Below are 14,452 nucleotides of genomic sequence, written 5' to 3'. Positions count from 1 at the left end.
TTTCACACTTTCCATCTCAACAATTACACACTTTTAGTGTAATTACCAAAGAAACAGCATGCTTTTTAGTGTTTTCTTGCAACAATTACACACTTTCCATCTCAATTCTGGCGTTTATTGCTTGCTTTTGCTTCCAAAGTGCTTCAAAGTCACATTTTATGCTGCACTAAGTCCCACTATAAATATCCCACCCAACCGTTCACCTCTTTATCATCGAAGCTCCATTTACTAATCTCTTCTCTACTGATAGTTGTAAGTTTTTGCTCAAGAGGTGAAAATGGAGAAGCCCATCGGTCTTTTTGTTGTCACATTTCTCTCCTTCTTGTTAAATCAATCAATGGCCATTGTGGGCAGGTACAATGTTCTGGAATTGGGAGCAAAGGCTGACGGGAATACAGATTCAACCGAGTCTCTGTTGAGTGCATGGGCAGCAGCTTGTGGCTCTTCCAAACCATCCACAATTCTTGTACCAAAAGGGAGGTTTTTAGTCAAGCGAGTACAATTCTCTGGACCATGCAAGAATAAAGCCATAAACTTTCGAATTCGGGGTACCCTTGTGGCTCCTTCAGATCATGAAGTTCTTGGAAATGCCGGTTACTGGCTTCACTTTCAGAATGTTGATGGAGTCACCATTCATGGTGGCATTCTGGATGCTCGAGGTGCTGGTCTCTGGGCTTGCAAAGCAGCCGGGAATGGGTGTTCTAGCGGCGGCGCGACGGTATGTCAAATTGACCAAATTGTCCTTCACCGTCTTACTTTGGTTGCTTCTTTACCTGTGACAGATCTTGAAGGGCAGTTTTGGCCTTTTAGCATATGGACGGATGCTAATTATGAGCATAACTGATGATAGTGGGGGAAGTGGGAGGTTTCAGACTTTAATCAAAGACTAACTAATAAATAGTAAAACTTTAATAAAATCTTGCTGAGCTGCTTCTTTTCTCTCACTTGAGTGTGAAATAAATTAAATTAAACCGCTAATTTTTTATCCTTCATTGTAGAATTAATGTCATGTATTTCTGGGGTCCTCATTGGTGGTTACAAAACAAAAGCAGCTGAATAGTTTAGACCTTTTGGATCTCTTCCGTTACACAAAATTTTTTGTTTTTTTTTTAACTTTTTTTCGAACCATGGGGATAGTCCAGTGGTAGGTGAAATCTTAAGGACTCATTTGGTTCTGGGTTTGAATCTTACCCTAAACTTGAACCCCCGTGACTCGGCTGGGGTGCGTGGCTTGGAGTCATGGCATACTCCTCCGGCTTAGTGTGTCGGCTCGGGTCCAAAGTGGATCGAATCGGAGCATGTTCCGGGTTACCAAAAAAAAATGTTTTGCTATTTTGCTTGTCAATCCACATTAATTTTCAATGTAATTACATCATGGTTGATTAGCAAATTGTGTGAATCTTGCAAGTCACTGATTAATTGAGTTTAGCGCTTTTTGTCCAATTAAAACACTTTATGCAGACGCTAGGATTCACCAACTCAAACAACATTGCCATTACCAGGCTCACTTCTCTCAACAGCCAAATGTATCACCTGGTATTCATCGGTTGCAATCAAGTCAAGTTGCAAAAGATTAAAGTTTTGGCAGCCGGAAACAGCCCCAACACGGATGGAATACACGTCCAGTTTTCATCTGGGGTGGCAATTTTGAGCTCTAGGATCAGCACAGGAGATGATTGTGTCTCAATTGGCCCTGGCACCACTAATTTGTGGATTGAGAATGTTTTTTGCGGCCCCGGCCACGGCATTAGGTAAAATTCAAATTGATAATAATACGATTTTTGTTATGCATGTTGAGATTAATTTTCTTCTTTATGTAAGGATTAATTCAATTAACTAACATGGAACATTGATAAAAGTGATTATCACGTGGTAATTTTTTTTTTTTTTGGTTTTTTCTTTTGCAGCATTGGGAGTCTAGCAAAAGATTTTGAAGAAGAGGGAGTACAGAATGTGACAGTAAAAAGAGTTAAATTCAGGAATACACAAAATGGTGTAAGAATTAAGTCATGGGGTAGGCCAAGCAAAGGATTCGTGAAGGATGTCCTATTCCAGCATGTCACTATGATCAATGTCCAAAACCCCATTGTTATCGACCAAAATTATTGCCCAAGTCACATAAATTGTCCTGGCCAGGTAAAGTCCTACCAATTTAATAAATTATTCATTTGGCTTTTTACAAGGGGAATAATGTTTGTTCCACCTCTAGAAATTGCTCCGTTTGGATTAGCTATTTTTGGGGGTGTTTTTGAAAAATTTTACTGTAGCAGAGTTTTTAGAGTATATTTTGGGATTTTTAAGAAAATATTTTGGAATATTTAAGAATAGTAGAGTTTTTAAAATATATTTTGAAATTTTTTTGAATATTAAACAAATTAAGACTACTTTTTTTAGAGTATCTTTTAGAGTACTTTTTAAAAAATTTTATAATTTTTGAAAAATTAAACATTATCAAGAATGCATTTAACTTGATCGCGAAGTTAATTTTCAATTTTTTTAAAAAAAACAAAGAAAAACAAATATCGGATACCCCACATCTTCCTCTGGATATATCTAAATATCTTGAACCTTACATATTTTTTTTTTCATTTTTCTTTTGGGTTGACAGGTTTCGGGCGTAAAAATAAATGATGTAACATATCGCGACATCCATGGAACATCAGCAACAGAAGTTGCAGTTAAATTTGATTGTAGCAAGAAGTATCCATGCAGCGGAATAAGATTGGAAAATGTGAAGTTGACATACAAAAATCAGAAAGCTAAATCATCTTGTGCCAATGCTGCTGGAACTGCACTTGGTTTGCTTGAGCCTGCAAGCTGTTTGTAGGCAAAGATCATAAGTCAAAAAAAAAAAAATGCAGATGATTTTGCATCTAGAAAAATGAAATTGAGAGTCGAAAGGTACGTGGAGCTCCACTCGTTGCTAAAAGACCCTTTCAAATTTATATAGATTAGATCTTGCTGGGCCTGTGGTGTTGGCATATGTTCGTTGTTCGCCTGGACATGCAAGAATCTTGATGAGTAGTAAGTAACAATACCATTGGAGGGTTATGATGACTGATTTCGTATTTTGGAATGAATTTTGATTTTGAAGTATCCAGTGGAATTGTTTTGTCCTTGTCCTGCAAATATATATATATATATATATAAAGTATTTATTAGTTTAATTAATGCACTTTATACCTCAAAAAAAAAAAAAACAAAGTACACTTTGGGCCTCCTATTTCTTTACTAAAATATATTTTGCAACAATCACTATCAATTATTGTCAGTATTTGGGGTTGATTGGTGACAATTAGCTAGGCGCAAATCATCCAAATACAAGTTGGGGTAAAGGGCAAATCTCACAATAAGAGGAGCAATTGAGTAGAGCATTGGGCCAAAGAATATCTTTCATTACAGGTAAAACTTCTTTGAGCCCAATGGATTTATAAAAATAAGGATTAAGTTTTTATCCACCGTCAACGACAACGGGTATGGATGTATATCAATTATGTACAAAGTGAATTTCAAATGGCACGTAGCTACATCTGCTTGTGTATACATTAACGTTAACAGTGTATAAAAAATTATCCTATAAACAAAGTAAACAAATGAATTAGCGAAATAAACCCCATCTTTCTCTCCTAACAATCTCGAATAAGAAAAAAATTAATAAAACAACAAAAAAGGGGAAAAGAATCACTTGAAAAAAGAAAAAGAGACATAAAATATGTATATATATATATATATATATATATATATTGAAAGGAAGATGCAGCTTATTGGAGCATGTGGAAAAGCATGGCTTGTGAAATTAGTTGTATCCCAACAATAATCTAATTGTACATGAATTAGTTTTACATTAAATTGTTGAAATAGAAAAACACGTAGACAAATTGTGGAGAAAGCTTGAAAATCGCCTGTCTTCGGTTGCCATCAAGCCATCACGTTAGGGAGACAGTTGCATGAGATAGAAGATGTAGACAGGAAATATAAGATTCTATTCTCACATTTCAATCATACAGTACAAAAAGTCAAACTTCTCGTAGAGATCTACTAATCCACCGATATAAGTGCTGCTTCTTATGGTTCATGATCTGCACTATAACAATTCTTCCATCCCTTATTATCTTGGGTTCTTCTCAAATATATATATAAAAGGTGAGAAAAAGGACTCAGTGCGGTTGGAGTTCTGTATGATTCAATCCCGTTGTCATACTTTTTATATTATTTGGTGTATAAATATATTATATTGTTATATTCCTAATAAAAGTGAAGTATAAGAACAAGATACTTGACACATATTCTTCTTTTTTTTTTTCACTTGACATATATTCAGTACAACATTATAGTATATTTATACATGAAAAATTTAAGCACGTACAACAACTGGATAGAATCGTATAAAATACAACAGCACTGAGTCCTTGTCCCAAAAGGTGACACGTATATTTATCATAGTTATTAAACCCGGCCCGGCCCGGCGGTCGAACCGGTCAAACCGGTGGACCGGTCATTGGACCGGGCCGGGTTTGGAATCAGATCGTTTGTGCAAAGAGACCGTTGACTTAGTCAACGACCCGGCGGTCGAACCAGGTTAAACCGGAAACCCGGCCGGTTTTGGCCGGTTTTGTCACTAACCGGATTTTGTGGAAAAATTATATTGCTATTGTTGGAACTCGAACTTCGGACCTCTGCCCCAACACTACCGCCTGCTTACCACCAAACTACTTCCATATATGTTGATATAGTAGCTTTATTATGATATATAAATGTTTTTTCAATTCTAACTTTTTTTCTCTAAAACAAATTTATTTGGAATCTTTTAATAAAAATTTATTACCCTCCAAACTCTATAAGTTATAAAATGGATTCCAAAAATAACATATTACATAATTCATTTAAAGACAAATATTATTTTTAATAATTTTTTACACTTAAAATTCATAAATAAGCTAGATAATTACACTAAATATAGATAAAATTTTACACTTGAAGTTTGGTATATTAATAAATAACTTTATATTTGATTGATTCTTATATGAATTAATTATTTTATAACAAATTAAATTAAATGAGCTTTTGTTATGGCATTATTTATTACAATTTATATCATATATCTTATATAAATAATTATGAAATATAATATTTAAATATATGTAGTGACCCACCGGTTCAACCACTCACCCACCGGTTAAACCAGTAACCCGTTGACCCACCTCCTTCGCCGGGTTCCTTCCCGGGTTGGGTTTAATAACTATGATATTTATTTTATCTGAAAGGCGTTATCATTTACAATGCAAAAACAAATGCAATTAGGGGGTGATGATATTTTTTATGTACTCCCTCCGTCCCAAAATTTGGGACGCTTTTTGGTAAACAGTTTTTATGTACAGTAACATTATGGGAATACACTTATCTGACTCTTCCAATCGTACCCTTTTCTGTTTGTGGAGTAAAACAACAAACTGTTGAGGACCACTTGCCATTAAGTCACTTTGACTAAAAGGCAAAGACAATCAGAAGAGTATAACTTCCGATGATGTGTTATGGCTGGATCCATCAGAATTGGTTAGTGCAATCTTGACTTTTCAATAGAAGGGTATAACTGGAAAATAATTTTAAAAGTGGTTTGACTTTTTCAAAGTGGCTCAAATTTTGGGACAAACAAAAAGTGGAAATATGACATTAACAATGGGACGAAAGGAGTACTACTTATGATGTGCCCTTAAGGCACATAGTAGAATAAGTTTATTCTATTTATGATTAATGTTGTGTTAGTGCAAGAATTTTCTTACACATTGACTTCAATAGTTAATATTTATTGTATCTTCAAGCTTATAACCACGATCTACATTTTAAAGACATTATGGATCTTAAGTCCACAAGAGCGAAAAAATTGGTGTTGAATTCGCCTCGAGTTGAAAAAATTCGAGAGAATTGTAAAGATACAAATACATTGATGCTGAAAATTACATAGCATTCTTAAAAGTATTTGTATTTTAATACAACTAAACTATTTGTTTATTGTCTTTCACTTAAGTTGTCAATTTTTTTTCAACAATTAATATTTGATATAAGTACATATATCATTCTACTGTTGACCTTGATCACGCTAGATTGTTTAATTAGGCCGGTCACCTAAATTGTAGTTTATGCATGTTAAACTCATTAATTATAGTTAATAATTACAGATTCCATGCCGTACATCTCCAAGTACATATCTGACCACAGATCCACGTCAAACTTTGCACTATAAATAATCTCAAGCTTACTAACTCCTTAATCTACTCAAACTTGATTTCCATTCTCATCTCTCTTTTACTTTCACTGCCTTAAAGGCTAATAATCAAACAATGGCTAAATGCATTTCGATTCTATCAATCCTTTTTCTCTCCATTCTTTGCCATTTCACTCCAAATATTGCAGCTAATAATGTGGTACATTTTGGCGCACGGGGAGATGGGAAAACAGACTCGACGTTGCCTTTCCTCCGGGCATGGATGTCAGCCTGCAGCTCAGCCAGGCCGGCAACAGTGTATGTGCCCCGTGGAACTTTCTTGATGAAAACTGTCACATTTTCAGGCCCCTGCAGGAGCAGAATTAGGTTTCAGATAGATGGAACCCTTGTTGCTCCAAACAATCATCGTGCACTCGGAAATTCGGGCTTCCGGATTTTGTTTCATAAGGTCAGTAGGCTCACAATCTATGGTGGAACTGTGGATGCTCGAGGAGCTGGTTTTTGGGCTTGCAGGAAGAATGGCCGTAATTGCCCAGCTGGAGAAAGGGTAAGTCGTACATATCTACACAAATATTCTAACAATCTAATATGCTAATTATATCAATCCATACACGTTTGTAGACAGGAAAATCAAAGCAAAAAAATGTTGATACGTGACACAACTCTATGGTAAAAACAAAGTAAAAGACGATTTGAATCCGATTTTTTAGATACTCAGCGTTTGTGTTAATCGCATCTCAGTTTTTGTTTAGTCAATATTTGTAATTAAATTATTGTAAATATTAGTTTGAAATCACGGGCAATGCAGATTAACTACGACTAATAAAAAAAAAATTCGAACAATGCAGTCAATATCACTAATTTGGTGTAACAATGTACTGGTGAGCGGATTGAAATCGGTGAACAGCCAGACAATGCATATGGCTATAGGCCATTGTAGCAATGTGAAGATACAGAATGTGAAGATCATTGCCCCGAGTGGAAGCCCCAATACAGATGGCATTCATGTTGAATCGTCAATTGGTGTTTCAATCCTGGACAGCATCATCAGAACGGGTGACGACTGTATATCAATTGGCCCTGGCTCCATGAACCTGTGGATTTCAAGAATTGGCTGTGGCCCTGGACATGGAATTAGGTAAAATCACAAATTGAACAACATGATTGAAACTCATAAGGGTAAGATAATTACAAGCAATTGTATCTAACCCTCATTACAAAATCACATAATACAGTAGCAGCAGAAGCACCTTAAGTGTGACCCTTTACCAACTGAAGTTTTCTAGCTAGTTAATTTCTATATCTGGCTAGGAGAAGCCAAGTTTTGCGCATTTTTGGATTAATTTCTATGTTGATTTTTGGTGCAGTATTGGTAGCTTGGGCAATAGTTACAATGAAGCAGGAGTGCAGAATGTGACCGTGACTAGCTCCATTTTCACCAAAACTCAGAATGGAGTGCGGGTAAAGTCATGGGCAAGACCAAGTGGTGGCTACGCTAGAAATCTTCACTTTCGAAATTTGATCATGAGAAATGTTGCCTATCCCATCATCATCGACCAAAAATATTGCCCAGATAATGTTTGCCCCCGTCAGGTAAGCAATCCCACAAACACCACCGCCTCGAACTGCCTTGCAAAATATTGTTCAGGCTCAATTTCATCTAGCTTGATATTCCTAGGTTTCAAGAAATGATTTAAGTTTCTCGGGCGGATGGTTTTGCAGGGGTCTGGAGTGAAGATTAGTCAAGTAACGTACAGAAACATAAAGGGCACATCAGCAACCCAAGCAGCAGTAAAGTTCGAATGCAGTTCCAGTAATCCATGTAGAGGAATCACATTACACGACATAAAGCTTACTTACTCCAACCGATTATATATTTGACAGGCCAACGGTGGCTTATTGTAGCAATGCAATGGGAACTCATAGAGGCTCTGTCTTCCCAAAGAGTTGTTTCTAAATGGATCCCCAACTTTTATGCACATAAATTTTATGCTTAATTCAGTCCTTTTTTTTTTTTGGGAGAGCTCTACCTGGTTTTAATTTTTTTTTTTTTCAAAGTTGAACAAGAATAATTCTAACCTTAAACCCACAGTAATACCAAAAGCCGGTAACTTCTGGTACCACTGAGGAGACTATAACTATACTCACACACCCTGGACAAACCGATGTGGGATACGGGGAAGGGAACAGGGGACAATCACACACCCTACCTGGTTTTAGTTGGACTATTCATTTTTCCAATTAATTAGATATGTGAGCTTTTCAACATAATTGTATCAGGCCTTCCATTTATATATGATGAGAAGTGCCAACTACATATTATATCTAAAGATTTCTTTCCATTCCTAATTTTCTCCTATCGCTTCTTTCTCCTCCTTATGGAAAACTCATTTGTACATGTACATATACATGCGTATTATGTGTACGACATCTATACAATGTATAATGCGTGAACGATGATAGTTGATGCAAACACTTTTGTCGTTTTTTGGACTTTCAATTTTATCCTTATAAAAATTAGTTTTTACCTTAATCACCTAATCACATTTTGACAATATAATTACTTATAACCATCCTAAGTATTGTAACTACCAAACTACTATCATCATATAAACCAAAGGTCTTTCATGAAAATTTTACACAAATTTTTTTGTATGTAACAAACAAAAGTTATACAAAATTGATTCATTTGAATTATTTTCTAATTGCACACACATTGGGTGTGCCTTTAATACTAGTATAGATAATTGTAACCACTCGTCAAAATGTAGAAAAGCGAATTGCTGAAGACCATTTGAACAATATTTAGTTTTCGATCTTCAAACTTTGCATTTTTCGAGGTTGCTAAGTGTTTACATGCGAATTCCAGTGCTTGTTAGATTTTTTTAATACAGGTCTTAGATTCTTTGATTGAAATAGTTGCCTATGCTTTTTGGATACTTGTTGGGATGGTGATTTACTATTTGTCATTTATACTTTTCACCCTATATATATATATATATATATATATATCTTAGAATATCATCAACTCTATAGTACATTACTTGAATTGGTTAAAAACCAACTGACTTTGATAGTTATCTTTGCAATAGAGATACTTTACTTCCCCTAATTCACATATGTTTACTGAAATAGTCTTGTTGATCTAGGGAAACTAAAGTCTTGTTGTTCAAGAAGTTAACTATCAATACTCAAGAAATCAAAGTCTTTTATTGTTTTACAATAAATTTAGAAGAATGAAGGAAAAATGTCTAAAGAAGAATCCATTAAATGGAATAAAATAGGTTGAAAATGTCACTAATCAATTGTAAAACAAAGAAATCAAAAGGGAGAATTGGGAAAATGAGATTACAAAGAAACCACCGACAAAAAAAAATATGGAGTCTCATGCAATAACTGATCTTTTATATCCTTTACATATGCAACAATAGTTTTATTGTTTTGAAAGCTTTTAGATCGGATACCTGACCAAGTATAATGATCCAAATGTCCCCAAAATTACGTTGCTTTTACATGATCATGTTTCTGATTTTCTTGTAAGAAACTCACATCTTATCTGTCATTCCTTCTTAATCATTAGCGAATATGTTCCCAGCAGCTAGAGTCCCGCCGGTGTCTGCGGTTGCCATTAAGATATCACGTTGTATGAACACTTGCATGAGCCATAGGTGGTGCAGAAACAAATATATCCTTTAGCTCAGAATCAGTGTATACACCAGCGAGTTTAGATGCCTATCACACGTGCAAAATTTAGTGTTCAAATTGCATATTGAAATGATGTAACATATATCTCAATTTGTTATTGTATATATGTACTGACAGTGTAGAAATGATTAATCCTTCGTAAATATACATAACCATACATAAGTCCTCCACTTAAATTTGAAATTCAATTTATACACATATATTATGCATTTTGCACTTGCTAGTGATTCAAAAAACACACATATTAAGTCTAGTGATTAAAAAATACACGTATTAAGTAGGAAAGATCAATTCTATGTATAAGTGTCATATTATCAAAAATCTAGAAAATGAGCCTTCACCCTTATCATTAGTGCAATCGAAGCGTCAAAATGTGAGGTTAGAGGAAGTGCTTTCAATTGCACATACCCTGGCTTATCTGGTTGATCTTCAGATAAATTAAGTGGAGGACATCAATTTGCAAATAAAATTTGGATTCAGCTAATACAGGAAGCTTAATTCAATGTATACAATTCCAGAAAATGATCATCTAGGTAGAAAAAGCTTTTGCTTATTGGTATCGGACACACAAGAATCAATTCAGCTAATATGGCAAGGCTAAATTCAATGTATACAATCGAGATAATCAATCAATCAATCAAGGTTGAACGAGTGTTTTCAACAGGCGAGAATTGATTAACAATCAGTTCATGCAGATATATCATTTTCTCTGTTCTTGAGTAGCATACATGAAATGCCTATTCAATGTCTTTGAATTGTTTGTCAAGACCTTTTTTTTCCCCTTCTTGAAACGGAAGACAGAAAATATTATCATTATAATTATCTATCTTAATCACAACAGATTGACAACGTCAGTCACATGTTCAAGAGACTAAATTGTTGGTGCTTCCTGCGTTAATCATGGATCTTAAATTCCCAAGTATATATTAACAGATAAAAATTCATGATTACAATACTAATACCTTGCTTAATCTGCCCCGATAAAGAATCTAAACCCAAATTCCACCGTACATCTCTGAGTACATGACGTGGGATTAACAGGTTTAACATTTTAAACACCTACATTAATCAATGCATTCTTGTACTACTATAAATAATCAGAGGTTGCTTCTTCAATCTTCTCAAACTTGACATAGAATTAATATCCATCAACCTTTCCCCTTCCTCACTTCTTGTCTGAGAAAGGCTGAACAATGGCGAATCCTATTTGCATTTCAGGGATACTTTTTCTCTCCGTTTTCAGCCTTTATTCACCCCTCATTGCAGCTTACAATGTAGTAAATTTTGGTGCCAGGGGAGATGGGAGAACAGATTCCACGGCAGGATTTCTCCGGGCCTGGATGTCAGCTTGCAGCTCAGCTAGCCCGGCAACAGTTTACGTGCCCCGAGGGAATTTCTTGATTAGAGCGGTATCTTTCTCAGGGCCCTGTAGGAGTAGAATCCAGTTCCAAATAGATGGAACTCTTGTTGCTCCTGATAATTATTATGTCATTGGCAACTCTGGATTCTGGATTTTGTTTTATAAGGTCAGTAGGCTGACAATCAGTGGTGGAACCATCGATGCCCGGGGAAATGGATTTTGGTCTTGTAGGAAGGACGGCAACAATTGCCCGGCTGGAGCAAGAGTAAGTCTCCTGATCAAAGAATTGTTTTTGATTTGACACATTTGGCCTGTGGAAATTAATTGAGTCAATTCTTTATGATTGATTGATTAACAATGGTGAAATTGAATGCAGTCGATGATGCTAATGTGGTGTAACGATGTATTGGTAAGCGGATTGACATCATATAATAGCCAGACAATTCACATTGGCATCGACCACAGCAGCAATATGAAGTTACAGAATCTGAAAATCACTGCCCCAAGTGGAAGCCCCAACACAGACGGCATACATGTGGAATCATCTACGGGTGTCACAATTGTGGGCGGTACCATCAAGACAGGCGATGACTGCATATCAATTGGTCCTGGCACCATGAACCTGTGGATTTCAAATATTGGCTGTGGCCCTGGACATGGAATCAGGTAAAAATAGACATTGTCGTGCATTTTCAATTTGCATGAGCCAAATAAGAATAGATGATCAGGTTCCATGGAGTTGTCTAGCTATTACATTTTTCCTGATTCAGTACTTTCTGCTGCCACTGATTCTATGATGGTCAATTGGCCGGTCAATTATGTACTAATTAATTATTGAGAAAATTACACTTTACCCCGTGTGGTTTAGTATTTTTCTACATAACCCTCCTATGATTTCAAAAAACTATACATAACCGCCTCATGATTTGGATTAAAATGTCAAAATGACGGAAATAATCATTCGTAACGGAACTTTTAAAAATGTCGAAATTACCCTTATAAATACATGACACACTAATCCCGTATAATTTTTATATTTTATCATATAACCCCCTTATGATTTAATGATTTACCATATAACCTCCCTATGATTTTCAAAATATACACAAAACCCTCATTGGTTAATAAATAATTTTCAACTTTATATAAGAGTATTTTTTATATTTTAGATGACTCCGTTACGAATGATCATTTCTATCTCTTTGACACTTTAATTCAAATCATGAGGGGGTTATTTATAGCTTTTAAAACTATAGGAGAATTATGTAAAAAAACTAAATCACAGGGGATAAAGTGTAATTTGTCCTTAATTATTTGTACAATTCTAATCAATCTCTTATGAGCTTTTCAAACTATAGTTTAGTGGAGTATTGAGTTTTTCAAGGCACCATGGGGCAAATAACTTGTTTTTAAACACATGGATCCCAACCGGCAAACACATTATTCACCAAAGAAACTGAATTAATAGAGTATCTGAATTCTTAAAAGTTACAACCAACCGAAGAGAAAGTAATTAATGAGAGTACATCTGATTCTTGCATCTTACATTTATAGTAACCTCAATTTTACTAAGTTGAAATAATTTATCTCGCTGCAGCATTGGTAGTCTGGGCAATAGTTACCATGAAGCTGGAGTCCAAAATGTGACAGTCACCGACTCCGTTTTCACCGAAACAGAGAATGGGGTAAGGATAAAGTCATGGGCAAAACCAGGTGGTAGCTATGCAAGAAGTCTCCTCTTCAAGAACCTTATAATGAGAAGTGTTGCATATCCCATCATCATTGATCAGAAGTATTGTCCAGATAACAGCTGCCCACATCAGGTAATTCTTCAATTACAGATCTCTAATTCACCTTCCATTAGGGATTGATTTGGATATTGAACACCAGACTCCCCATCAAATACCTAATACATACTCCTAGCTGCTTAGTTTAACCAAAAAAGAAAAGGGGCAAATTACATTTTATCCCCCTGTGGTTTAGTATTTTTCTACATAACCCCCCTATGGTTTCAAAAGCTATACATAACCCCTCTCATGATTTGGATTAAAGTGTCAAAGTGACGAAAATAGTCATTCATAACATTTGACTTTCATTTCATTTCTAAAGTTTTCTTTGTTTTCTTTAATTGTGTGTGTGTGCGTGTGGATGTACTACAGAGTTCTGGAGTAAAAGTTAGTCAAGTAATCTACAGAAACATAAAAGGCACTTCAGCAACCCAACAAGCAGTGAAGTTCGATTGTAGTTCCAGCAATCCGTGCAGTGGAATCACATTACAGGACATAAAACTCACTTACTTGAACCCTTTTTACAAGCCAACAGTGGCCTATTGTAGCAATGCAATCGGAAGACAAAGCGGCGCAGTCTTTCCAAAGAGTTGCTTCTGAATCTGATGATAAAGAATTTATGCAAGACTGATACATAATCACAATTTTATGTGCATAATTTTAAGCTACGGATTGTGGGATTTTTTTTTTTTGGAGAGCTGTACCTTGTCTTAATTTGATATTATTTTTCCAAATTAAGACGAGTAAGATGTGTATCTCAATTGTTAGACCTTCCATTTAATGAATTATAATGAGAAGTGTCTCTTATTATTGCTTTAAATTTGTTTTTGATATTAGAAATATGTATGATGTTTTCCCACAAAATAGATTGAAAAAAAAAAAGTGCACATACCACACACAAATAAAGGTCCAATTCCCCTTTCTCTTCCTCCTCTCTACCTCTTTCTTGTCCACTCATTCAAAAAATCTTCTTTCCCATGCCAGAGTATCTAATTTTCTCTCCACTAGAATTTTTCCATGAGAGTTTTATTGACTCTACAACCTTCTAATGAGAATTTCTTCTTTTAAGTTTGTCCAAATAATAGATCCCTCGCTCTTAAGATTTTCCTTCTAAGAGTTTTTGTTCGTTCTTTTTCATTTTTTTCATTGTTAGATCTAGGTTTTCTATAATTTGTTTGTCAAATTTGCTATTTCTTAGCTTGTTTTGTCATATCTAAATTTGATGGTTTGGCCTTGTGATAGTCAAATAGTATATCTATTGACAACATGCATAGATCGTTTTGAAGTTGCAAGGATCTTTTCGAATTTGTAAGAAATTCGGTAGTAATTAAATGTCTTTTTTTTGTTTATTTTCTAGATTAGAAGATGTTGAAACCA

At 35.2% G+C, this 14,452-nt stretch overlaps 2 protein-coding genes and 1 pseudogene across 2 annotated transcripts; all 3 read left to right on the top strand.

Annotated features, from left to right (window-relative positions):
- The first annotated feature begins 277 nt into the window (after positions 1-277).
- LOC113766571 (polygalacturonase-like) lies at positions 278-2,827 on the top strand. The gene is made up of 4 exons (XM_027310747.1): positions 278-718; positions 1,462-1,751; positions 1,908-2,136; positions 2,609-2,827. The coding sequence occupies exons 1-4, from the start codon at positions 278-280 to the stop codon at positions 2,825-2,827; spliced, it is 1,179 nt and encodes a 392-aa protein (XP_027166548.1).
- A 3,511-nt stretch (positions 2,828-6,338) lies between these two features.
- LOC113766570 lies at positions 6,339-8,180 on the top strand (annotated as a pseudogene).
- Positions 8,181-11,121: 2,941 nt separating this feature from the next.
- On the top strand, positions 11,122-13,675 carry LOC113766977 (polygalacturonase-like). Its single transcript, XM_027311139.1, has 4 exons — positions 11,122-11,553; positions 11,665-11,954; positions 12,886-13,111; positions 13,448-13,675. Exons 1-4 carry the CDS (start codon positions 11,122-11,124, stop codon positions 13,673-13,675), a joined length of 1,176 nt encoding a protein of 391 aa, XP_027166940.1.
- Positions 13,676-14,452: the final 777 nt, after the last annotated feature.

Source organism: Coffea eugenioides, chromosome 3, assembly GCF_003713205.1.
Source record: "Coffea eugenioides isolate CCC68of chromosome 3, Ceug_1.0, whole genome shotgun sequence".
NCBI lineage: Eukaryota > Viridiplantae > Streptophyta > Magnoliopsida > Gentianales > Rubiaceae > Coffea > Coffea eugenioides.
The sequence above is the reverse complement of the archived record's forward strand: the minus strand, read 5'-3'. Positions and strand labels throughout refer to the sequence as shown.

Coding starts and splice junctions, on each gene's coding strand:
- LOC113766977 (XM_027311139.1), top strand. CDS start 11,122: ATGGCGAATCCTATTTGCATTTCAGGGATACTTTTTCTCTCCGTTTTC. Junction 11,554..11,664: donor ATTGCCCGGCTGGAGCAAGA/GTAAGTCTCCTG, acceptor AATTGAATGCAG/TCGATGATGCTAATGTGGTG. Junction 11,955..12,885: donor GGCCCTGGACATGGAATCAG/GTAAAAATAGAC, acceptor ATCTCGCTGCAG/CATTGGTAGTCTGGGCAATA.
- LOC113766571 (XM_027310747.1), top strand. CDS start 278: ATGGAGAAGCCCATCGGTCTTTTTGTTGTCACATTTCTCTCCTTCTTG. Junction 1,752..1,907: donor GGCCCCGGCCACGGCATTAG/GTAAAATTCAAA, acceptor TTTCTTTTGCAG/CATTGGGAGTCTAGCAAAAG. Junction 2,137..2,608: donor ACATAAATTGTCCTGGCCAG/GTAAAGTCCTAC, acceptor TTGGGTTGACAG/GTTTCGGGCGTAAAAATAAA.